The sequence below is a fragment of the Narcine bancroftii genome, chromosome 1 (assembly GCF_036971445.1).
Source record: "Narcine bancroftii isolate sNarBan1 chromosome 1, sNarBan1.hap1, whole genome shotgun sequence".
Classification (NCBI taxonomy): Eukaryota; Metazoa; Chordata; class Chondrichthyes; order Torpediniformes; family Narcinidae; genus Narcine; species Narcine bancroftii.
Genome location: NC_091469.1, coordinates 409,294,422 through 409,320,854, shown reverse-complemented (window position 1 = coordinate 409,320,854; position 26,433 = coordinate 409,294,422). Strand labels below are relative to the sequence as shown.

The following is a 26,433-nucleotide window of genomic DNA, read 5'->3' as shown; positions in this document are numbered from 1 at the left end:
TGCAAATGAGTTCATATTAGCATTTGTAATTGTTGCAATAGCTTTTTAAAATGATAAATCATTTAGTTTAAATATTGGCAAAAATAGTACTTTGTATTCTAATAAATTTGTTCTGGATAAAATTGGCTCTATTACAATTGGAGTTAGAAATGGTTGAAATTTGCTGAATGCCCATTAAAATATTTAAATATATCCACATTAGCTGCACAGTAAATGGTAGGACACTGAAAACTGCGGTACAACATAGGGATCTGGGAATACATACAATTCCCTGAAAGTGGTATCGTGGGTGGATAGGGTTGTAAAGAGAGCTTTTGGGATAATGCCCTACATAAATCAAAGTATTGAGAATAAGAGTTGGGATGTGAAGGTTAAATTGTACAAGACATTGGTGAGGCCATATTTGAAGTACTGTATTTTGTGCAGTTTTGGTCATCTAATTACAGGAAGGATATAAATTTGGAGAGAAATAATGCAAAGATTTACTTGGATGTTTGTTGCCTGGACTTCAGGAATTGAGTTACAGGAAAAGGTTAAACTGGTTAAGACTTTATTTCCTGGAGTGTAGACGAATGGAGGGAGATTTGATAGAGGTATTTAAAATTATAAGGAGATAGACAGAATAAATGTAGTAGGCTTTTTCCACTGAGGGTAAGTGAGATACAAACCAGAGGACATGGGTTAATGGGGAACATTAGGGCAAATTTCTTCATTCAGAGTGGTGGGAGTATGGAATGAGCTGCCAGCTGAAGTGGTGAATGTGGACTTAGTTTTAACATTTAAGAAATATTTGGACAGGTACGTTGATGGGAAAGGTATGAAGGGCTATGCAATGTGTGCAGGTCAATGGGGGTAGGCAAAAAAAATTGTGCAACACAGTCTAGATGGTCCCGTTTCTGTACTGTAATGCTTTATGGTTATAGATCACAATAGATTTCAAAGTTGAATATTTTTAGATGAGGTATTGCAAATTATTTGAATGCTGAATTAGAATTCTATTTGCTCTACCTCAACTGAATGCTATTATTTATCACCCTCCCATACTGTACCACCTTTCTCCTAGCACTTCCTGAAGTTAGTCAAGGCAGACTTTTAATCTACTGAAAATAATTGGTTTCAGTAAAAACTCCTTGACATAAAGCATTGTCCGTCATCAATTCTCAAATGTTGGACATCCTTGAACATGGTATTTAGAGATGGTAAATTTACTGAATGAATGATAGCTAAAATGTATTTTGTGTTGCTTTATGCATTCACATGCTGTCATTGTGGAGGTTCCTACTCCCAACTGGCGTCATCAAAATGTGCACATTGAGTCCATCAGGTGCAGATGAATCATGAAATGGAGGATAGTTTATAAATACAAATTTCTGCAAATAATATTAGGTAAGAATCCTTTTCTTCTAGCAGTATTGGATGTATTCCTTTTGCGTTCAAACTAGTTAACTTTTTTGGTAGCATCTCCTTGTGGCATGTAAAGCTGACTGGTGGCATTTAATTTAAAACCATTTAATTTGCCTCCTTTTTGAGGTGGTGGGAATTTAATTGCAGAAGTGAAGTTTTTGATATGATTTGGTTTAGAAAATTGTATGAAAAGATGGTTTCCCTTTTTATAATGTGCAAAGGAATTTAAAGTGAGCAAATACTGGTACTTCTGTCAATTTTTTTTTCTGGGAAAAGATGTAATTGTTCAATAATTTACATCCCGCCTTCCCTTTTAATGCTATTTAAGATTGTTTCATTTGAGATTGTTTTGGAGTTCTTGTTCTGGGGTAAATATGTGAAATCATGTCAGCGTTTAGAATTCTTGGGCTGTTGTAATAGTGACTCTTTAGTTCATTTGGAGGAACTTTTTTTGAGTTTTTCAGCTGTCGTGTGTGTGAACTTGCATTCAGTTTGTTTTACTATGTACACAAATTCTGAGTTGTCTTTTGCTTGTCAATTTTTTTTTGTCTTTGGTGTCCGTCTTTGCCTGTGCATATGAACGCTGTGAGTAAGACTGCAGGTGCATTGTAAACTTGCAATCCTTTTATGGATTTCAGGAGTTTGTATGGTTATAGAATACATTAAGGTATCCACAGAATGAGCTTTTTGGGACGGTGATTTAAAAGATGATGTAGGTGGCTCCAGGAATAGAAACTTTCATTTTAAGTATCATGACATTAGTATTTGGAAACTGTTGCTAACTGAGGGAAAAATCTGAGCTTCAATGATGAATTTATAAATGTACCTTTCCTTTCTTTCCACAGAAGTCGGAAGCTGCAGATTAGGAATATTCCCCCTCACTTGCAGTGGGAGGTAAGTGTATCATTACCAGAGCATTTGGTTAATGGAATTAGAGTTGGCTTTTCAGCTGCTTCTTGCCTATTTGTCAGTGTCAGACACTTGAATTTCTATAAATGGGTTATGGTGAGGATTTAAATGTAGGTTAAAAAATGTTTTTCCCTTGAAGATTCATGAGATGGTAGCTCCTATACTAATTTGGTGGGCTAGAATTGTGGAGCATGAGCCCCTTTCACCCTTGCATCCCATTAAATTGGCCATTCATTGTCCTAGGATAGAACTTTTCACACTTGACCACTCCTAACTGGGACACTGAACACTTGGAAGGAGCCATCCCTGGGGTTAGGACTGGTCTACCTTCTACCGGTGATGTCATGATGTATCAAGCGATGGTGGACCTGCCCTAAATCCTGATCAATTTATTATATCTTGTATTTGAACAAAATTAATCAGGTCTAATTATAACAATTAAGCTTTATGTACAGCACAGTATGAACCTTTCAGTCCCTGTTGTTGTGCCGACCTATATAAACCTTTAAAGGACCATAGGAAAGTGCTAGCAATAAATAGCAATAGTGGACAATTTTTTTTAAACAGGATGGGAAATGTAGTAGCAGCTTAGTGCATATTTTATACAGTGTGGGAAAGTTTGTAGTGCTATAAGCGTACAATTTATACAGTTGGTAGAAATATCACATACAAATTATAAATACCGAGCGGGAGAAAGCGATGGCAAACCTTCCCTCCCAGAATTCTGTGCACCAGAGAAAGGGCTGTATGCAGAGCTGCATGCACAGAGCATTCCTGGGGGGGGGTTTCTCTGCTGCATGGCATTCTGGGATGTCAGGTCCACCATTGCTTTTTTCATGGTCATTATAAATTGTACGCTATAGTGCTCCCATCATTCTTGTGCTGTTTTTAAAAAATTGCCCGTTATTACTATTTATTTCCTTTCTCTCTCCCGCTGTGACTTTCCCACAGCAAAGTTAATACATTCATTTAAATCTTTTCTTCCTTCACATTCCTGCACTCATGCAAAAACTTGGGCCATTTCAATCCCTCAATGCAATTGCCCATTTCACACTTGCATGATTGCAATGCTGGCATCTGCAGACACCGGGGATTGTACTAGGGGTCGAAGCCGTCAATCCCCAACATGAGATGACAAAATTGAGCTGATTTTGCTTTCACATTAGACTCTTTAAAGGATGATTGGCGGTTAATTCCTGGGACCACTTGCAAGTGTGAAAGGGGCTACAGAAGAAAAATGGGGTTGTAGGGTGTTCTGGATTCAGAAGGCACGGGCAACAATAATTTGCAAGCTTTGTGGGAGTCACTGAAGGAAAATCCTCGTCAGTGGTAATGGTGCCCTTGTCAGGAGACAAATTTAGATGGATTTCATTGTCTCTGGGGATCCATGGGAACACTTCTACCAAGTTACGGAAAGGATGAAGTGAAATGAAGTTTGAAATAGTGAAAAGTGAATCCAGAGGTGATTTTGTGTGGCCAGGGAATAGATTCTTGGCTGTGGTGGAACCTTTTTGAAAATGGGGAATATAATATTGAACTTGGCCTTGTGTGGCCAGGTTTGCAGCTGCTGCTGGCTTCTGGCAGGTTTTAGACTATTGTGTCATTTGGATTTAAGCCAGCCATATGCATGGGTCAGGAACCCATCAATGCTTGAAATGTCAGGTGCTTTTTCTTTGTATATGTTTAAAGCTATGTGGTATTTGTAACCAGAAATGAAATGTTGCTACCAGTAATCATTCTTCTATACATCTTTTATGACTCTCACTTTCTCTTTCACCTTGTTCTTCCATTTTCTTTTTTGATGTGCACACCTTTTGTCCATGCCTTTTCTTGTCTGTGTTGTATCTGTGCTGATCTGAATATTTGCATATCTTAACTCTCCAATCATACCACTGGCTATTGACTGACTAAGCCTGTTTGATGGACAAAGCCAAAAGTAATCCATTCTTTGACTCACTGCATCCTTCAAAACTAAAGTCTTCCAATCTGGAGAAAAATCGGTAGACAATGGTGTATTGCAAAAAACGTGATTTGCTTGATTTTATTTCACATAGTGGCACTATGTGGAATGAGCTGCCAGTGGAGGCTGCAGAGGCAGGTACAATAGCAATGTATAAACAGGCATATGGCTATAGAAGTTTAAAGGGATACAAAAGCATTGGCCATACACGTGCACAAGGGATTAGATGGGTAGATAACCTTTTTTTGATATTTTTATTAACATTCAAATTTCACATCCAAAAATAGAGTACAAAAGTTAAAATGTTAAAAGTCAAAAAGATACAGTACACTTAAATGCACCATATATTTTTGCATACAAGTTGACCCCCCCCCCCCCCCCAACCTCATTTTAAGGGTTTTATTGGTATATCTGGCATCAAGTCGACACCCCGTTTTCTGGATGCCTGAGGTGCCTGTTGACCAATTATATAAGTTGACCCCCCCAAAGCTCTGGATGCTTGAGATGGACCGCAGAAAGGCATGTATGTTGACCCCATAGATTGTGTGAATTGATCTACTGGGCATTGACTGGAGGTAATTGCTATCATGGAGGGTCCTTCAACACAATGCAGCAGCACGTGATAAAAATATGAAGCGAGCTTTAAGTTGAAAGTGATAAAAATGGCTAAGAAAACCAACTGTGTTGCCTCAAGAAAATTTGATGTGCATGAGAAGTTGGTAAGAGATTGGAGGAAGTAAGAAAGAAGAGACTTAAGAAACATAACAAAAAGGCAATGTTCTTTGAGAAAAGGAATCACTCATTGGCAAGAGTTGGAAAATCTTGCAGACTGGCTACATAGAATAAGAACATTTGCACTGCAGTGGGCCAAGATACACCCAGACCTCAGTGATTTTGAGACTACAGTAGGCTGGTGCAATCATTTCAAGAACAGGAAAAATCGGGTATTACGCAAAAAAAACAAATTGCACAGATACTATCAAAAGATCTTGATCATAAAGTTGTAAGTTTTCACCAGTTTATTATACGTAACTGGCAGAAACACCAGTGTGCATTAGCAAATATCAGAAACAAATGAAGTCCCCCATGAATTTTGACATGATAGGCAATAGGTGTTAAAACTGTACAAACCACAGGCCATGAAAGGACCAGGTTTATCATGGTGTTATCATGCATGGCCAACAGGACAAAGTTAAGACCCTTGGGAATCTTCAAACACAAAATTAAACTGAAAATAAATTCCCTGCAGGTATTTTTGAACATTTTCATGATAATGGTATAAAACTATGAATAGACAATGTGTGAAACAGGCGGCCAGGCAGTTTACGTAAAGAACAAAGTTTACTGGTCTGTGATATGTTTTGTCTTCTTCTTTGGCTTGGCTTCACGGACGAAGATTTATGGATTAACATGACACATTACTTGTTGGTTATCCTGGGTGGTTTGACTTCTATGTTGCAACCTCTTGATGTCTGCTTGAACAAGGCATTCAAAGACCATGTGTGCGAGGAATGGAATACATAGATGTTGAATGCAGAAAAGTCTTTTACAAAAGGTGGGGCAATGTGTGCTGCATCAATGGATTTGCTGTGTAACTTGGTGCTTAAGGCATGGGGCAAAGTTAAAGTAAAGACTGTGATAAGATCATTTATATTTTTTTAAAAAGTGGTATCTCTTGTGCAATTGATGGCACAGAAGATGGTTTATTGTGGAACAATGAAGATGAACCTGAAATCAGATACAGACTGGGACCCATATGATGATTGTTTAAACAGAGTATGGATGCACATCCTGCCATCTTTGCTTCAGACAATGATGGTGAGAGTGATTTTTTTGAAAGGTTCTAAATGTGTTGTTTTCAATAAAAATCTCAGTGAAAATTTGTTGCAGTCAGGTTTTTCAAGGGTCGACTAATACATCGGATCAGCACAGATTGGATTTTGAACTAAATTTAAGGTCGTAAACTATATCCAGCATTCAAGTCGACCCCTTTTTTTGGGTTTCATAACTCAACTTGTATGGCGAAATGTACAGTAAATATACTCCAGCATTTGTGTTTTTACTTAACCATGGTGTCTGCAGAATTTTGTGTTTTATCCCTGACACTTAAATGATATCATTTCATCTAAGGAACCCCACATTTTAATCAAACAGATTATTATAAAGGAAAATCTAAACCCACTACCAGGAAAGAAGCTGTTTGGCCAAAAAAGACAAAATTCTTATCTGTAATAAATGACCTCATTGGTCGTCAGTATTACTTTCATAATAAATCAAAAATGATAAAAGTAATTCAAAAGGGTCCCCACAGTGTTTGAAAATTTGAATTCAAATCAGAAATTGAACATCTCATCTCTAAATTTAAACATGACATAAAGTCACATAGATGTTGAGCATGTATTAGGCGGGGTATCCTTCCTCCATCTGAACAACACCACCTGAGATGGAAGGATGTTACTCCACCTAATCATGCTCAATGGGTAGATAACATGGATGGCATGGAATGCCTGTTTTCATGATGTAAAACTCTGATTCTATAATTTGGCTTTTGGATGTTGTGTTGGGGGGGGGGGGGGGAATATCAGGTTTGGTGGGTTCACAGATAAGAGACTGGACATAAGTGTTACCATCAAAGGTAACATTTGAACACACGGGAGACACAGAGGAAGACGTCAAATAATAATTAATGATTACTACTAAATAACTAGATACATTCATATCGGACCAGGTTGGATTTTGATACCAGTGGCTGCCTTTCTTCGACGTGGTAAGAGATAAAAACTATAATAATGCAAGCAGGCATATCGGGCACAAGAATCTGATACAGATGACTGCTTACCCTACCACGCTCTCCCGCACTTGTATGCATTTCACAGACAGACTTTCAAACACACTCCCAATTCCCTGTACCAATGGGGCTGAGGCTCACTTCAAGCACTGATCTATTGCAGGACTATGGTTCAACTCCGTGTAGTGCACACCTTATCCTGACTCCCTCAACGATGTCCACAGTAATGACCTGGTGAGGGACGATGTCTCTGACTTGGACCAAGAGCCAGAGAGAAAGAAATGTGATGTGCATCAATGTTTTATGCTGGGCATCTGACCAATGATGACCCTCAAGTCATTTAAATGAACCAAGGGTAAGGTGTGCACTAATGGGTGACTGAAGTCCAACCTTGATTGGCAGGTGATGTGTCTGCCAAATAAGTTTCAGACAATCCTCAATGTTCCAGGTAGGGAGGCCATGTGTTCCTCTCTAATCCACATTACATCAGATGTGTCGTGTGAAAATGGATTTTACTAATGGCACCAAATTTGAAAGTGGGGACAGTCGTGAGGAGGGCAGAAGTGGACTGCACTTAGTTGTATTGTAGCCTGTTAAATTGTGTCGGAAATTGGCAGTTGTCATTCATTGTAGAGCAAACAAAAGATATAAACTATTTACAGGACATATCTGGACAGTGCGGGGTCATGGACCAGAAGGGCCCGTTATAGTACTACAACTCTTTCAAAAAGAAATAAATAATATATTTTTGGGATTCAAAAAAGATTAAATCAATAGAAAATTCTTTGAATGGTGTGTTGGAAAAGAGCTTCCTGTGCAAGGTGGCAGATCCTATTAAGAGCAGTTAACTTCATAGTTTTGGTTCCTTTGCCAAAGAAAGGATATAGAAGGGGCTGATGAGGAGATTCATAAGGCAAATTCTTAGATGAGCATATAGTCCCACAATGAAAAGTTGAGTTTGTATTCTTGAGTTTAGATGAATGAGAGTGAATCTTATTGAAACATGTGAACTTTTAAGGGGACAGGATGGATGTTTAAATGAAATAGGGGGGAGTATGTTAAAGATACAAGATGTTGGACTGGTTATTTAAAACTGAGGTGTAGAATTATTTTCTTGCAAGATGGAGACTCTCTGACATTCTGTTAGAGTTGTGCAGGCGATTAGAAGTAATTAAGACAGTGGTGGAAAAATCATTGAAAGGTGATGGAATGGAGGAACATTTGAGACATAGCACAATGAAGGTTGAAGTGTGGGATAGATCAGCCATGGTCAAATTAGGATAGTTTTGAGAGAGTCCTACTCCGATCTGTTTCTTTGGGATTCTAGATGTTATAATAGAGGAATTAAGTGCCAAAGCAAGATGGTTGTGAGACTGGAGGTCTTTGTATGAATGGAAATGATTGATCAGTGTCTTGAAAAGAAAATTACACTTGAAAAGAAATATTAATTTGTTTGGTTTATGGGTAAGGATTATTAGAATAAGAAGCCAAATAGCCTTTAACATTGTGATCTGGAACATTGGTGCTGTTGATTATATAATTGTATAAATGTTTTAATTCTTTTGCAACAATGTGATTCCATTCTACAAATGTGAAGAATCACAACTGGATTAGTTAATAAAAAGTAAAGCAACTCCTTGGAGCAAAATTGGAAAGAAGAATGCAGATGTTCTGACTAAAATAAAAGGAAAAGATGTGCAGGAAATGCTCTGCAGGTTGGCTCAAGACCGTGGAGAAACAGAAACAGCTGGTGTTTCAGGCCAAATACCCTTCATCATAGCAGAGATAGAATATAAAGAAGCTTTGTTTTCTTTTTTTTTTACCCCTTTCTGGAAATGCAAGATAAACCCAGTTTAATCTCTTGGGCATGCGTTCCTGCTCTGTATTTTGCAACTCGTACATTAATTTGTCTCTTTTATTTTGGCTGTGTTTTAATACTCTAATCACTCCATTCATTTTCCAGATAATCTTACAATTCATCAATATCTATTAACAAGTTTGTCTCCTTTCCATTTCTGATTCAGAACCTTAAACCTGAACTGTTAACTCTATTACCATCAATGTGGCCTGATCTGCTCAGTATTTCCAGCCTACTGTTAGTAGCAGATGGGGTTGTGAAATAAAATCTGTCACTAATTGCTGTACATTTTCTCTTTCCTAACATTTTGGATGCACAAATAAAGTACTGGAGAAGCTCTTAACATTATTATGAAAACTGGCAAAAGACTCTTTATGATATGCAGAAGTGCTGGAGAAATTAAGCAGACCGAGCAGCGTCCATAGGAAGTAAAAGGCATTCAATGCTTTGGGCCTGAGTCCTTCATGAGTGCCTAAAATTGGGCAGATGCCTGAATAAGGTGGGGGTGGGGAGTTGAGAGAGAGAGGAAAGGGGTGGACCACAGACCAACAGATGGGAGGGTAAAAGCTGAGAAATGATTGGGGGGTGGGAGAGGGCTCGGAAAGATCACTCTGGCGGAAGGAAGGGGTGGGAGAGCTGGAGAAGGTGAGACCAAGGGATGAGGGAAAATGAAAGATGAGGAGAGGAGGTTAATGGAAATGGGAGGTTCCATTTTCCCCAATGACGAGCTGGTCAGTTGGATACACAATTTTCTTGATTGTAGGAGTCAAGAGATGATGCTGGAAAATTGTCATTCTGATTGGAGGGCCTGTGACCAGTAATGTAACATAACATAACAATTACAGCACGGAAACAGGCCATTAGGCCCTTCTAGTCCGCACCGAACCAAACACCCCTTTCTAGTCCCACCTCCCTGCACAATGCCCATAACCCTCCATCTTCTTCTCATCCATATACCTGTCCAACCTTTTCTTAAATAATACAATTGACTCCGCCGCCACTATTTCTCCCGGAAGATCATTCCACACGGCTACCACTCTCTGAGTAAAGAAGTTCCCCCTCATGTTACCTCTAAACCTCTGCCCCTTAATTCTTAACTCATGTCCTCTTGTTTTAATCTTTCCTCCTCTTAACGGAAATAGGCTATCCACATCCACTCTGTCTATCCCTTTCATAATCTTAAATACTTCTATCAAATCCCCTCTCAACCTTCTACGCTCCAAAGAATAAAGACCTAATCTGTCCAATCTCTCCCTAGACTCTAGATGCTTAAACCCAGGTAACATTCTGGTAAACCTTCTCTGCACTCTCTCCACTCTGTTTATATCCTTCCTATAATTATAATCTGACCTTATCTGTGGTCTAGGGATCGGTGCTGGGTCCATTTCATCTATGTTAGTGACTTGGATGATGATGTATTTAATGTGGTTAGTAAATTTGTGGATGACACTAACATTAATATAGTGGTTAGTGACGAAAGTTACTGAAAATTGAGGATCTCAATGAACTGAGAAAGCAGGCCAAGGTAGATGGACTTTGGCAAGTGCAGGGTGTTGCACTTTAGTAGATTAAACAAGGACAGGACTTGCAAGCTGAATGGTAAGCCCTGGACAGTTGTAGAACAAAGTTACGGGAGTGCAGATGTGCGCTTCATGAAGTGGCAGTCCACAGAATGCAGGTGTTTAGCACTCTTTGCTTCATGGGTAAGAGCATTTAGTGCATGACCAGGATGTCAAGTTAAAATTGAGATTGCCCTTGGAATATTGTGCACAGTACTGGTCATCCAGCTACAAAAAGATATTAAACTTAAAGATACTGGACAAAATTCTCTGGAACTGGTAAGCCTGAGTTGTAAGGAGAGGGTAGATAGCCTTGGATTTTTCCTAGAATGTTTCAGGAACTAGGAAGACTCTTAATGGAAGTTTATAAAATCCATGAGGTGCATAGATGAGATAAATAGAGAATGTTCAATTCTGGGGGTGGTTTGGTGGGGGAAAAGGGAGATCAAAGTTGGAGGGTATAGATAGATTTAAGATGAAAAGGGAAAAAAAATCATAAAAGGGACCCGATGGGTACTTTCTTCACATGGAGGCATTTGAGTAAATGGAATGAGCTGCCAGAGCAAGTGGTAGAAGCTGACATAATTGTAATTTTCAGAAGCCATTTAGACAGGTACAGTGTGAAAAGGTTTGGAGAGATGTGGTCCAAAAGAAAGCAAATGGTATGAGCTTGGTTGGTAACGATAAGTGAGTGGAAGGACCTATGTTCAAGAACTCCATACTCCAACCAAAATGTTTTTCTATAATAGAATGAAATTTTTTACTTTTTATTTTTGTGTTATTGGTCTCCGTTTTGGCCTGTATTCATGCTGTGAAAAGCCCTTTATTCCTAGTCAGCTGCCCACTCTGGATCTTTATATTTCCAATTGCTGCTGAGACATCGTGTCTCAACTTCATAACTCTGCTCTCTTATTCTAATCTCACTCCCTCTAAATGCTCTGCCCTACACTATCTCCACACAAATCCCAACCTCGCTATCAAACCAGCAGACAAGGGCAATGCTGTTGTGGTCTAGCCCACTGACCTCTACCTTTCTGAGGCTAGATGCCAGTTCTCCTCTTATCTAATCCTTCAATAGGACCCCACGAGAAAACATCAAGGCATCGTCTCTCTACTATCTCTAACCTCATCACTTCAATTCATCTCCCTCCTGAGGTTCCAACCTCATTGTTTCCTCTCCCTGCACTGTTGGTTTTACCTCCTACCCAAGTTACAGAAACTCAATTCTCCAGGTCGACACATTGTTTCCACATGCTCCTTACCCACCAAATTAAATGTTAAACATTTTGAAATTTAATTTTTTGAACATTTAGACACGCAGCAGAGTAACCCGGCCCTTTTGACCCATGAGCCCGTTCTGCCCAAATACACCCAATTGATCTACAGGCCCCCTGAATGTTTTGATTGGTAGGTAGAAACAGGAGCCCCCAGGGAAAACCTACGCAGACATGGGGATAACCTACAATCTCCTTGCAGACAGCACAGGATTTGAATCCTGGTCCCGATCACTCTAACACTGTTGCGTTGACTGCTACGCTAACCATGCTGCCCTACAGAAATTTAGACATGCAACATAGTAATAGGCCCTTTTGGCCCATGAGCCTATTCTGCTCAATTGACCTACAACCTCTGTGGGTTTTAAAGGGTGGGAGGAAATTGAAGTACCTGGAGGAAACCCATGGGGAGAATGTGCAGACTCCTTACAAACTGCGCTGGATTCAAACTCCAGTCGCTGGCGCTAATGGCATGGCGCTAACCATCTTACTGGTATCATCTTGCCTTTCATCCAATTCTCCCCCACTCTACGGTCCATTTCCTCCCTAGGGATGCTCTGCATCTCTTGAATAATTTCCAATTCCCTGAATCTTGACCACTATTTTCATTATGGACTTTCAATCTCTACACCTCCATCCTCCATACTCAAGGTCTCAAAGCCCTTTGTTTCTTTTTTAACATAGACCAAACCAGTCCACCTTCCCCCTCCACCACCCTGCACCACTGGAAGATCTTGTTCTCAATAACTTCTTTGAACTCATTCCACTTTATCCAAGTCAAAGGAGTAGCCATGGATACCTTTGTGGGTTTCGACTGTGTCTTCCTTTTTCATTACTCAGTGGAGCAATTCATGCTTCAAGCTTAACTCCTATGCTACATTGATGACTACATTGGCGCTGCCTTATGAATTTTATTTATTTTGCTGCTAACTTTCACCCTGACTTCCAATTCACTTGATCCATCTCTGGTAATGTTCTCCCCTTGATCTCTCTGTCTCCATTTCAGGAGACAAACTTTCTACAGATATTTTCCACAAACTTACCAACTATCTTGACTACACTTCACACCTAGTCCCTACAAGGATTCTATTCCTTTTTTCTCAATTTCTCCATCTCTGTCACATCTGCATCCATGAAGAGGTCTTCATTCCACATTATCTGACATTTTCTCCTTCAACAAAATGTCTTCCCCTCTACCACCATCAACTCAGCCCTTGTCTGCATCTCCACCATTTCTGACATATCTGTTTTGGCACCCTCTGCCCCGAGACTGGTTCTCAATCTTTTTCTTTCCACTCCTATACCACTTTAAGAATTTCCCTATGCCATAGGTGCTCTGTGATTAGTAAGGGATTGCTTAAGGTGGTATGGGGGTAGAAAGAAAAAGTTTGAAAACCACTATTTTTAATTGTACCCAATTAACTTATCATGTGCACTGTTTCATAACTCCAAAGGAAATGGGCCAATGACCATTTTTCTCAAGCAAAATACTTCAGTAACCAATTGGGTCGAGAGAAGTGGTTCTCAACCTTTCTCTTTCCACTCACATACCACCTTAAGCAGCCCCTTACTAATTACAGAGCACCGATGGGATAAGGATTACTTAAAATGGTATGTGAGTGGAAAGAGAAAGGTTGAGAACCACTGCCTCAACAAGAATGGGATTCCCCTTGTCCTCACATACCAGCTTCTGCATCCAACACATTATCCTCTGCAATTTCCCTAACAAACATGATTCCACGACCAGACAGATCTTCCCCTCTCTCGTCCACTAATCGGCCCCTTGAAACCTGCTTTGATCGCAGTAAGTGCTACACTTACACCCACACCTCCTCCCTCACCACCTTGCGGGGCCCCAATCAGTCCTTCCAAGTGATGCAACTCTTCACTTGTGAATCTGTGGGAGTCATCTTCTGTATCCTGTGTTCCCAATATGGCCTTATCTATGTTGGAGTATCGGGGCGCATACTGGGAGATCGCTTCACCGAGCACCTTCACTCTGTATCAGTGAAAGGGATCATTCAGTGGCCAACCATTTCAGTTCTGCACTCCACTTTTGCACCAACATGTGTGTCCAGGGCCACATGTAAATTGGAGGAGCAACACCTAATATTCTGTCTGGGCATTCTCCAACTGGATGGTATTAACAGACTTCTCCAGTTTCTCTTTGCCCACTCTCCATTCTCCCTCACGTCCTTGATCCCTCCCTTACCTCTTGCCCTTGGGCCTGCGCTTATTCCCCTATCCCCACACCATTTTATTCTGATGCCTGTCTACATTTTGCCATAACTTGAATGACTCAAGCCTGGATTGTTGATTATGTATCTTTATAAAGTGCACTGTGACCTGCTGAGTTTCTCCCAACATTTCAGTCACAGCATCTGCAGACTTTCATGTTTCACTCCTATTTTCTTATTGTTCTCTTTGGTGTTCTGCATTCCCTAAATGTTATACTGTCGCTACCTGCTACCAGCTATGGCTCTGTGGAGCCTATAGCACAGGAGAGGTTATAGATCTATGCAGGTTAGCTTAGAAAGAACATACTGTTCCCAGAAAGAATGACATGAACCCCAGCTGAGTGTAGTTAATACTGAGCTTTATTGGGCTCACAGTCCTTTTATTATCAAGATGAGGGGCGTGGTCAAAGCCCCTGAGCGCCTATTGGTGCATTTGCGATCCTCTTTCCTTGATAAGGTCAGTTAGGCTCCTTCAGTTGTAGCCAACTGGAGAGGAGCACTGTGGGCCTCGTTGCGTTTGTCCTTCATTTTGTGAGGCACTGTAATGGGCTGCTACAATACTCCCATTCTGAACTCGAGCCTTTTTTTGGTGTACATTGGTGGAAACGAGTGTATTTGTAATGTTGGAAGAAGCACTACTTCTAATCTTCTTTAGTCAAGTTCAAACTGGTTCTTTAATACCTGGAGTACTTTGGGGTACTTCATCAAAAACTGATTTAAACCTTCATGCAAACCATCCACTTCCTCAGCTCTTTTACCAGCACAAAACTCAACAAATTAACGTGACATTGAATTATATTTAACAAATATGTGAGCTTGAGGCTTGTTTCATTCATTAATTTGGTTTTGTCTTTGGCCAGCATCTAATTTAAATTTTTCCTCATAAGGCTTGTGACTTTTCATTTTTATCACCTCTTTAAAAGTATCACCTCTGTGTAAAAGTATGCAATCCTATAATTTTGGCCCTGTGGTGTATCCAACATTTGTTGAAAGATTGCAATCTGATCTCCTGACATCTCTATTTTGTATAGTTTCCCTTGCAATATTGGGCTTGGCTTGTATGGACAGGATGACTTGTTAAATGCCTGCTATTGTTGACCCTTATTTGAAAAAAAGGAACTGTAGTTTAAAAGTAGTAAATTATTGTCAAAAACATTGAGATATTTGAGGATGTGATAATGCACATCTTGATTGAGCTGACCATTGCAAGAATTGGAAGTTGTTTTGAATGCCACCTTAAGTATTCAAGTCTAACTAGATACAATTTATTTAAGTTGAGGAAAACTTGAAGGGTTAAGCAGCAGTCAAGCAATGCTTAGAGTGATTCCTTGATGTTTGAAGCAAGATGCATTCAGTTTAACATGGAAGCTGCAACACAAATTAGTTTGTCATTCTGTCCAATTTAATGCATCCTCCATGTGAATAGTCATAATTGCATTGACTTTGTGTATCTTTTATTGCCTTTGTGGTAGTCTTAGAAATTTGAGATCAAGGCTCATGAAAAAGGTAGTGATACAGCATTTCTGATTAATCTTAAGATTCAGAACTATTCAGCTAGAAGGGCAACAATGGAAAATGCAAAGACGATTGTTAAAACTGAAATCTCTGCCCATCAGCTAAGCTTTAACTGATTATGGTCTACCTATTTCCTCTTGTAGGCAAAACTGAGAGATGAGCAGAATCAAGTTTGCAATACACCAGTGAATTTGATGGATTTGTGGGTCAGATGGGTGGCACGGGTGGCAGAGCGGTTAGCACAGCGCCAGTGATTGGGACTGGATCGGGGTTCGAATCCCATGCTGTCTGTAAGGAGTTTGTATGTGCTCCCTGTGTCTGCGTGAGTTTTCTCCGGTGACAGCACAGACTCGTGAGCCGAAATGGCTGTTACCGTGCTGCATGTCTAAATTTAAAAATGTTTAAATTATCCAGTATTTACTGTTGCCAACAATTCACTCATGGTTTGCAGCTGCAACATAAGGCAGCTTGATATCCTGTGAGCTGATAAACTCCGTTCGGTAACCTGCCCTGCGATTCATTACAGTGAACGCAGAGTGATGTGAGACTTAATCGAGGGGTGAATATGATCAATCTGATATTTCCTTTGTTTTATTGGTAAATAATAAGGAAAATGGTGACATTTCTAAGCTTGGTGGAAATTAACCTCTTGAATGCTATGTTATCCATGTTAATTATCTGTGAGGAAGTGGAAGTTGAAAGCTTTAAATATTTTACAAATTTAATAAATTTGGAGCTAGCTTTGATTATTTTTTTTTTAAAAAACTACTTGTAGGCTGGTATTTTGATTGAATACGAACAACCTTCACCAAATTCATTCCTATCTCGCTGCCCCCACTGAAGAAATCCATGACAAAGCCGAAGGTCCCAAAGTTAACGAGGGTGTGACCTGGCTGAAGGCCTCCTGATGATTCAGCTGCAAAGCCACACCTGAAATAGTCCTAGTTCACAAATATTGCAAAAGCTCAGCAGGTTAATGTTAAGATGATGACCATCAGTCTTGATGGGAACTATACCAATTCCAGCATACACGAATTCAGATGGAGCTTGTACAATCTCCCTGTGGTCACCTGATGCTTTGTTTTACTCTCACCTGCCAAAGGTAGGTAAATGACTATTGCAAATTGCCCCTGGTATTCTTGGAATGTAGTGAGGGAACATCCTTGTTTATTTAGAATAAAAACACAAATCCTGGAAGAACTCAGCCAGTTAAGCAATACTTGAGAGAGAAAAATCAGTCAACATTTGGATCAGTAACCTTCCTAGAGAACTCAGTTCTACTAGCATTTCTATTTTGTTTAAGGATCCAGATCTACATTTTTCTAGGATTTTCTGTGTGCGTCAAATATGCTTTGATTATTTGTAGAATTTGATTTGTTTTTTGTATGTAACAATAATAAATACAACTTAAATTTATAAAGTATATTTTTGCAACAAGTTTCACCAGAAGGCATAATTTTAAGTTAAGAGGTTGATTTAGTTGGGACTTCAATTCTTTTTTCACCCAGAGTTGGTGGAGGCAGTGATTCTCGTATCATTTAAGAATGGGATGATTGAGAAATGGAGCTAATGTAGGTAGCTACTTGATGGTTCACACAGACTCCAGTTCACTGAAGTACTTTTTCCTACTGGAAGACTCTAGGAGGCCCATCATAGTATTTGCTCATTATTGAAGTTCTTCCTGTACAATATGTTGCTTAGCAGTATCACTATATCCCAGTGGTTGAGCTGCAAGCATGTTTTTTGTGCAAATCTAAAATTTGCAAGGTGAGGAAGAATGGGACCAATTTTGAGTGGCTGGGCAATTATTTGATATGGCACCTCTGGAAACCAGAGATTTTAAACTAATCTGATTGCTCAAAGCCACCAATCCTGTCAAGCAACCTGTGTTGATCTTCTTTTCCTTTCTTTCCCTTCTCACTGCATCCCTTACACATGCACCTCCCATGCAGCTGAATCTATTTTGTTCCAGATAAATAGTCCAATATTTTAATCATTTGTTGCCACTTCAATATAGAAATGGGTAACATGCTGCTGACATCATGCAGAATTGCACTTGATTCCAGGGTTGCAGCTATAAATGAATATGCTTAAAATTTATTGAGTAATGTCTTGGGCTCTTGGAGATGTTAAACTTCACTTCCATCTGTCTTCATCTTTTTTTAAAAACTGAAGTATTGCCTTCAGTGCTGGCAAGCCTTGTACCACAAATGGCATGTGCTCTGGTAATCTAATCCTTGGCTCAAACAACTGAGACTTTTTTCTTTATTTGTTTGTTTTTCTTTTCTAATTTTGAGCACGCGAATTTGAGGCAAAAGCTGTTGGCAGCCTTGAGATGGGAATATTCTGAATCAGAACAGTATCAGCAGTTGTTTTTAAGCACAAGCTGATGGAAATAACATTTTAATGTGATTTTTTTTGCCATCAATGGTTCCACAAAGGTGTAAATCTTGGACACCAACAAAGTAGCTTTGCATTATTTCCTAAAATAATTCATAATGTAATTCTCTGTTAGGGATAATGCTAGTTGGGTAGTAAATATAATTTCTTTTACTTATCACCATTTCCAAGGGCAGCTGGTGGAATGTTTTTCAGGTCTGCAGTAGTTACAATTGTCAGAAATATAGCAACTCTTTTCCAGGTATTAGGATTCAAGAAGAAACATGAGATATTAACCAAAGCCACTTTTTTCTAATGATTATTGTCATATTTATTGCACAAATTCATATTTGCTGTAGCCAAATCAGGTCCTTTTGTTTTTTAAAAAAAGATAATAAATATCGTTATCAAAGTGCAAAAAAATGACTTTGCAATAGTACGGGCAGTCCTTTTGTGATGTCAGAGCTGTCCATGATTAGTGTGGGAAGGGAAGGTTCAAGAATCTGATGGTGGTTGGAAACAAACTGTTCTTGAACCTTTGGGCTTCTGTAACTTTTGACCAAAGATTGAGAAGAAATTTTATTGATTTTTGACCGCCTTTTTGAGGCAGTGCCTTGCAAAAGCCCCTTTCATGCTTGCAAGTGGTCCCAGCAATTAACAGCTAATCGGTCTAAAAAGGGTCTAGTGTGAAAGGAAAATCTTCTCAGCGCCGGCATGAGGTGACTTTCTCAGCGCCGGCATGAGGTGACTATCTCAGCGCCGGCATGAGGTGACTTTCTCAGCGCCGGCATGAGGTGACTTTCTCAGCGCCGGCATGAGGTGACTTTCTCAGCGCCGGCATGAGGTGACTTTCTCAGCGCCGGCATGAGGTGACTTTCTCAGCGCCGGCATGAGGTGACTTTCTCAGCGCCGGCATGAGGTGACTTTCTCAGCGCCGGCATGAGGTGACTTTCTCAGCGCCGGCATGAGGTGACTTTCTCAGCGCCGGCATGAGGTGACTTTCTCAGCGCCGGCATGAGGTGACTTTCTCAACGCCGGCATGAGGTGACTTTCTCAACGCCGGCATGAGGTGACTTTCTCAACGCCGGCATGAGGTGACTTTCTCAACGCCGGCATGAGGTGACTTTCTCAACGCCGGCATGAGGTGACTTTCTCAACGCCGGCATGAGGTGACTTCCTCAACGCCGGCATGAGGTGACTTCCTCAACGCCGGCATGAGGTGACTTCCTCAACGCCGGCATGAGGTGACTTCCTCAACGCCGGCATGAGGTGACTTCCACAATGCCGGCATGAGGTGACTTCCTCAACGCCGGCATGAGGTGACTTCCTCAACGCCGGCATGAGGTGACTTCCTCAACGCCGGCATGAGGTGACTTCCTCAACGCCGGCATGAGGTGACTTCCTCAACGCCGGCATGAGGTGACTTCCTCAACGCCGGCATGAGGTGACTTCCTCAACGCCGGCATGAGGTGACTTCCTCAACGCCGGCATGAGGTGACTTCCTCAACGCCGGCATGAGGTGACTTCCTCAACGCCGGCATGAGGTGACTTCCTCAACGCCGGCATGAGGTGACTTCCTCAACGCCGGCATGAGGTGACTTCCTCAACGCCGGCATGAGGTGACTTCCTCAACGCCGGCATGAGGTGACTTCCTCAACGCCGGCATGAGGTGACTTCCTCAACGCCGGCATGAGGTGACTTTCTCAACGCCGGCATGAGGTGACTTTCTCAACGCCGGCATGAGGTGACTTTCTCAACGCCGGCATGAGGTGACTTTCTCAACGCCGGCATGAGGTGACTTTCTCAACGCCGGCATGAGGTGACTTTCTCAACGCCGGCATGAGGTGACTTTCTCAACGCCGGCATGAGGTGACTTTCTCAACGCCGGCATGAGGTGACTTTCTCAACGCCGGCATGAGGTGACTTTCTCAACGCCGGCATGAGGTGACTTTCTCAACGCCGGCATGAGGTGACTTTCTCAACGCCGGCATGAGGTGACTTTCTCAACGCCGGCATGAGGTGACTTTCTCAACGCCGGCATGAGGTGACTTTCTCAACGCCGGCATGAGGTGACTTTCTCAACGCCGGCATGAGGTGACTTTCTCAACGCCGGCATGAGGTGACTTTCTCAACGCCGGCATGAGGTGACTTTCTCAACGCCGGCATGAGGTGACTTTCTCAACGCCGGCATGAGGTGACTTTCTCAACGCCAGGGATAGACTGACTCGACCCCTAGTACAATCTCCGGTGTCTGCAGACGTCAGTGTTTCAATCAGGCAAGTGTAGAATGGGTATTTGCATTTGTATTTGAAGGTCTAAATTTTATAGAGATGAAATGGCAATAACAGACTATTTTTAAACCATGGGAAAGTTGATAGCGCTATAGCGCACAATTTATAAAGACCGTTGGGGGGGGGGGGGGGAGTGATGGCGGACCTGACTTCCCAGAATGCCATGCAGCAGAGAAACCCCTTCATGAGTACTCCATACATGCAGCTGTGCATACAGACCCTTCTCTGCCACATGGAATTTTGGAAGGGCAGGTCGCCTTCACTTTTTTCCCCATGGTATAGCACTACCAAGTTGCTCACTCTGTTCAAATTGAACGTGATAGTACTACCAACTGTTTTTTGAATATTTTATTTAAATTCCACACATGTATTAATCCAAATACAGAATATAGCAATCGTACACCACATAGTTATGTCCTTTATATGTATAATCCTCCCATATCCGTCCCATCCCTTCCCCCAAATAATAAACACAAAAAGGAAAAGATATGAAAAGGTCAAAAAGTAAGAAAACTATAAAGAAAAAAAATAGAAAATGTCTAGTTATTAAAATTTTCATATTTCATAGACTTATACCATGACATTTTAATCATTGATTAATTAATTGACTCCAAGGAGCTGATAGTGTTCTCAGAGGTCTAGGGTATCATTTTTATAAATTAATACCTACAATTTGTAAGATTGGACACCAAAATTTCAAGAAGGAATCAATCTATTTATTAAATTGTATGTAATCTTCTCGAGAGGAATGTAACTGAATTTCAGTATGCCTTCTATCCAATCCCATATGTGAATCTGATTTCCATGCTACACATTTTCTTACAACTGTTACACCAATTTTCAAAAAATCTGTTTGAAACAAATTATATTTCATTTTCTTATCTTATCTTGGAGACATTACCGAATAGGAAAAGTGTAGGATCTTGAGGGTATTTGATTCCGGTAACCCATCTAAAAATGCTCCTAGTTCAATCCAGAATGGTGTTAATTTTGAACATGACCATGTCGGGTGTCTCTTGATTAGACCAAAAACACGTGTCTGATAAATCTGATTTCAGTCTGTAATTTCTGTGGGGTAAGATACAACTGATGCAAGAAATTATACTGTACTAATCTGTATCTAACATTTTATTGTATATGCAATTGTTACAAGCCCAGAGGACACATAAACCCAGCAGCCATAGATATTCACCAAGACAAATGGTTACTTAAACAAAAGTTGCTTTTAATGATCTAAACATGAAAACAGAATCATACTTTAGCTTATCACTATTGACTTAACTAACCTAACATAACCCACTTCTAATTCTAAGCACACGTGTATGTAATGTGTGTGTAAGTTCAGAAAAAGTTCTTTATTTCAGTCTCAAGTTCATTGGTTGCAGGCAATTCTTATACTGTGCACAGAATTTAACATTTATGAAGTTCACCAGGCTTTGGTGCTTGAAGGGAAAATGGTTACCACTCAGGAAGGTTCTTGTTGGTTTTCAGAGAGAGATTTGTTGTTCCAGGACATCCACAACTGAGGTACTTCCATCAGTCACCTCAGTGTCTTGCTGATGAAAATTGCCCCTTCAGAGTTCTCCAGATGATGACCTTTTTCTTTCTGGTCACCACAGAGTACCTTTTTGTTTCCCTTATTCCAAGTGAAACATTCGACAGGCAGTCCTCTCTCTCCTCTTGCATGAACCACAAGGGCTTTGACCAGGTTGTCTTCCAAAATGGGCTTTCCATAAGCTTTCCAGCTTGTCCTGTTCCAGTCCCAGCTGCCTCTGCTGGCTGTAACACTGTAGAAGTGATCTATGTTCCTCAAGGAAGGACTTGTGTGCTGGAAAGGCCTGTCACTATGCTGTATCTCTAAATTCAAATAAAATTAAATTAAAAATTAAAGTTGAATAGGGCCATCTAAAATATGGTTCTGCTTTATGCAATGGTCCCTCCGCATTGTGATCTCAAGATTACTACCCATACCTTGTACTAGTAAGGTTAGAAATAGGAGGATAATGCAGCTTAACACATGGCTAAAGAGATGGTGCAGGAGGGGGGAGCTTCAGGTTTCTGTATCATTGAGCTCTTGTCCAGGGAAGGTGGGACCTGTTCTGATGAAATGGTTTGCATCTGAACTAGAGGGAGGCTAATGTCCTTGAGGGAAGGTTAGTGAGAGCTGCTATAAACCATTTAAATTAGATTTCCAGAGGAATGGGAACCAGAATGCCAGAACAGATGATGGAGCGGAGGAGGAAAAAGATGTGCAGACTGCACATAAAGTAGGAAATCAGTTTTTTGATGGAACTTGATGGAATGTTTTCAAGTGCACCTATTCCAATGCAAGGAGTATTCGAGGTAAAGCAGATGAGCTTAGTGTGTGCATGTGCAATTATGGCAATGTGGCCATTAGTGAAACTTGGTTGTAGGAAAGGTAGGACTGGCAGCTCAGTGATCTGGGGGTTCCATTGTTTGAAAGGGGGAGGAGTGGCATTGTTCATGGAAAATATCTCAGCTGTACTCAGGCAGGACAGACCAAAGAGCTCATTCACAGAAACTATATGGGTGGAGCTGAGAAACAGGAAAGGTATGACCACACTAACGAGGTTGTATTTATAGACCGCCCAATAGTCAACGAGAATTGAAAGAGCAAATCTGTAGAGAGCTTGCAGGAAGCATAGCTGAGATAGTAAATTTTGTTTTTCCACATGTTGGCTGGGACTGCTGCACTGTAAAAGAACTAGATGGCTTAGAGTCAAATGGGTTCAGGAAAGGTATGCAGAGGTACCAACAAGATAGAGTGCTATTGGGGAGCGAGACAGGACAAGTGACAATTATGTGTTAGAGAGCATTTTGAGACCGATGATCATGATCCCTTTATTTTCAAGTTAACTATGGATTATTGGCCTAGTCCTTGGGTTGAGATTCTAAATTGGAGGAATGCTAATTTTGAGCAAATGAGAAGAGATCTAGAAGACGTGGATTAGAATGAGTTGTTTTCTGGGAAGGATGTGTTCGGTAAGTGGAAGGCCTTCAGAGGCAAAATTTTGAGAGTACAGAGTTTGTATGTTCCTGTCAGGATTAAAGGCAAAGTTAACAGGTATGGGGAACCTTGGTTTTCAAGGGTTATCGGGGATCTGGTTTGGAAGAAGAGAGAGGTAAGCAGATATAGGCAACACGGAGCAAATGAGATACTTGAGGAATATTTTTAAAAATGCAAGAAAAATCTTGAAGGAAATCAGGAAGGCTAAAAGAAGTTATGAGGTTGCTTTTGCAGATGATGTGAAGGAAAATCTGAAGGATTTCTGCAGGTATATTAAGAACAAAAGGATAGTAAGGGACAAAATTGGTCCCATTGAAGATTAGAGTGAGTGGCTATGTGTCAAGCCAAAAGAGATGGGGGAAGATCGTAAATGTTTTTTTTAACATTAGTATTTACTCAGGAAACTGGCATAGGGTCGAAGGAGGTAAGGAATACAAGCAGTGAGGTCATGGAACCTATGCATATTAAAGAGGAGGAGGTGCTTGTGAATGAATCCCCAGGGCTTCCCAAGAAATTCCCTCGGACCTTGAGGGAGAGTAGTGTAGAAATTGCAGGGATTTTGGCAGAAACATTTAAAATGTACTTAGCCACAGGTGAGGTGTGGGAGGATTGGAGTGTTCTGTTTTAAAAAGGCTCCAAAGTAACCATGGAAATTAGAAGCTGGTGAGCCTGATGGCAGTAATAGGTAAATTGTTGAAGCTTTCCTAAGAGATCAGATATACAGATATTTGGATAGCCAGGGACTGATTAGAGAGAGTCAGGATGGCTTTGTACATAGTTGGTTGTGTTTTAACCAATCGAGTGTTTCAAGGAGGTTACCACGAAACTTGTCTACATGGTCTTTGGTGAGGCTTTTGAAAATGTGGGAGGTTAATCAGGAAGTTTCAGACACTCTGTATTCATGGTGAGGTAGTAAACTGGATTCGACATAGGCTATACATACGAGAGAAGCCAGAGAGTGGTGGTAGATGATTGCTTCTCAGACTAGAGGCCTGTGACTAGTGGTGTGCCTCAGGGATTGGTGCTGGGATCATTGTGGTCTGTCATCTATATCAATGATTGGGATGATGAGAGAGCTCACGTGATGCAGAGAGTAAGAGGCAGAATCCCAGGGCTCCCAAGATGGGACGAACTTTTAACAAAAGAAAACTTCAAAAGAATCACCTGAATACACTTAAAAGATGCGGGAACACTCCCAAAGCATAAAAATGATGAAAAAAAGGAAAGACCACATCAAAAAAACAGTAAAGAAACAACTTTGAAGCTGAAAAGCAATGTGAAGGAGCCTTGTGGCAAGGAAAATGGCAGGGCTGTGTTGAGGCCTGCTGAAAGCACAGCCACTTAAAATGTGTAGCCTGCTAAACAGGTCGACCCAGTCCTAAAAGATGATGTCACCCCAGGCCATTGGATAGCAGCGGGAAGCCCTGGATCAAGCGGTGGAGGGAGAGAGAGGTTCTGTGTCCACCCCCCTCCCCGCAACATGAGCTTCAGAGCGAGTGGCCTGGAAGCTCATGGGATCCAAGTGGCAGTCCCAGTGGGCACGAAGTTTGTCATCTGGGGGAGTGGAGCACCGCGGAGACAGGCGTGAGCCAGTGCATGAAGAGGCCGGGTGTGCTGTTGCTGGAGCTTACCTGAGTCTCTGTAGTGGGTCCAGCACCAGGTTGAGTGGAGAGGCAGGCGAGGGGGATCCAGGCAGCATCGGGTTGGATGTGGAGGTGAATTCTAGTGGCGGGTCCAGTGTTGGGTCAGCTGAAGACAGCAGCAGCGAGTGCAAGGAGGTCGGGAACTATGGTGAAGCCCCAGGCAGCAATGGACCTGGAGAAGGGAGCCACTGAGGAGCTTTAGGGCTCAGGAGGAAAGTCTCAGTGGGGAAAAGCACACAGGGAGACTTAGAGCCCTCCCTGCATGAAATTATGGAAGCACTCAATCTTGTGGAAGGTAGGCTTTCCCATGCTATGGATAAAAGGGCTGAGGATATGGGGAAAAAGTTAGATAAAATGTAGGAGACCCTTACAGGATTAATGGGAAGGGTATCAGAAATTGAGGAAAGAGTGGGTGAAACAGAGGAAATTATTAACAACATGGGAAGAAAATAGATACCCTGATTGAAAGAAGGGACCAGGTATCGGGGAAGCTAGATTCCCTTGAAAATTTTAGTCGGAGTAACAACATTAAAATAGTGAGGTTGAGAGAGGGGGACCGAAGGACCGAACCCCATACGCTATTTTCATACAGATTCGCAAGGTGGTGGGCAAAGGCGCGCTAGGGGAGAAAGTGGAGCTAGGGTGAAAAGGTCCCTCCTTCCAAAGCCAGATCCTGGAAGCAGACCATGCTCTGTCCTGGTAAAATTATTACGATACCAGGACAGGAAAGAAATACTGATGGCAGCGTCAATTGAGGCTAAAAGGAGAGGGGGCCCCATGCAAATAGAGGGGAATAAGATTTTTTTTAACCCCAATATCAGTGTGACACTCTTAAAGGCGGGAAAGGTGCTGGATCCAGCAAAAAGACTAATCGAACGGAAGGGCCGTGAGTGCATGCTGATGAGAACGAATTCACAGAGATATATAGACTCAATGAGAACTGTAATGTATTCTGGTGTTTAAGTAAAAAGATATGAAAAGTGAGGCTATGTCAAACAGAAGTAAACACTACAACTGTAATTTTATTGTTTGGGAGTGTGGGAGACTGAGGGAGGAGATGATAGGTGTGAATTGCACAACCTGCTGTTGGGGCAGGGGTGGTAACAATCAAAGGGAGGTGGTCACTGACCAAGGTTTGGGGGGGTGGGGTGTATAGCATGAAATTGACAGAAGCAAAGGAGAATATTCTAACTTTGTCTGAACCCTGTTTTAGATAAGTCAACAAAAAGAATTGTGTTAACGAAGGTGGTGTGTGCTGCTATTGGCATTATGAAGGAGCAGAATTTGATAGGCATGTTGAGGTGGAAGCATCCAAGGGAGAGGGACTATTCCTTCTACTCAAAGCAACTTGACTCTTACTCTAGAATTGATTTTTTTTCCTGGCTTCAGCCCATATAGATCATGGAAGTTGAGTATACAGCGAGATTACTCTCAGATCATTCACCTTTATTGGTCAAGATCTAGATGCCACATAAGCAGGATACGGTATACAGATGGCATCTTAATGCATTGCTGATAAAGAAACTGGAGTTTTGTAGTTTGATTAGAGCTCAAATAGATTTGTTTTGTGAGGCCAACTGTACCTCCG

General features: G+C 41.2%; 1 protein-coding gene across 2 annotated transcripts in view; it reads left to right on the top strand.

Moving 5' to 3' along the window:
- The window catches only part of igf2bp3 (insulin-like growth factor 2 mRNA binding protein 3), a 149,024-nt gene that overhangs the window by 47,626 nt on the left and 74,965 nt on the right, over positions 1-26,433 (top strand). For both annotated transcript variants that reach the window (XM_069913886.1, XM_069913887.1), the window contains one exon: positions 2,250-2,298. In XM_069913886.1, coding sequence (XP_069769987.1) covers positions 2,250-2,298 — 49 coding nt within the window. The remainder of the gene's footprint in view (positions 1-2,249; positions 2,299-26,433) is intronic.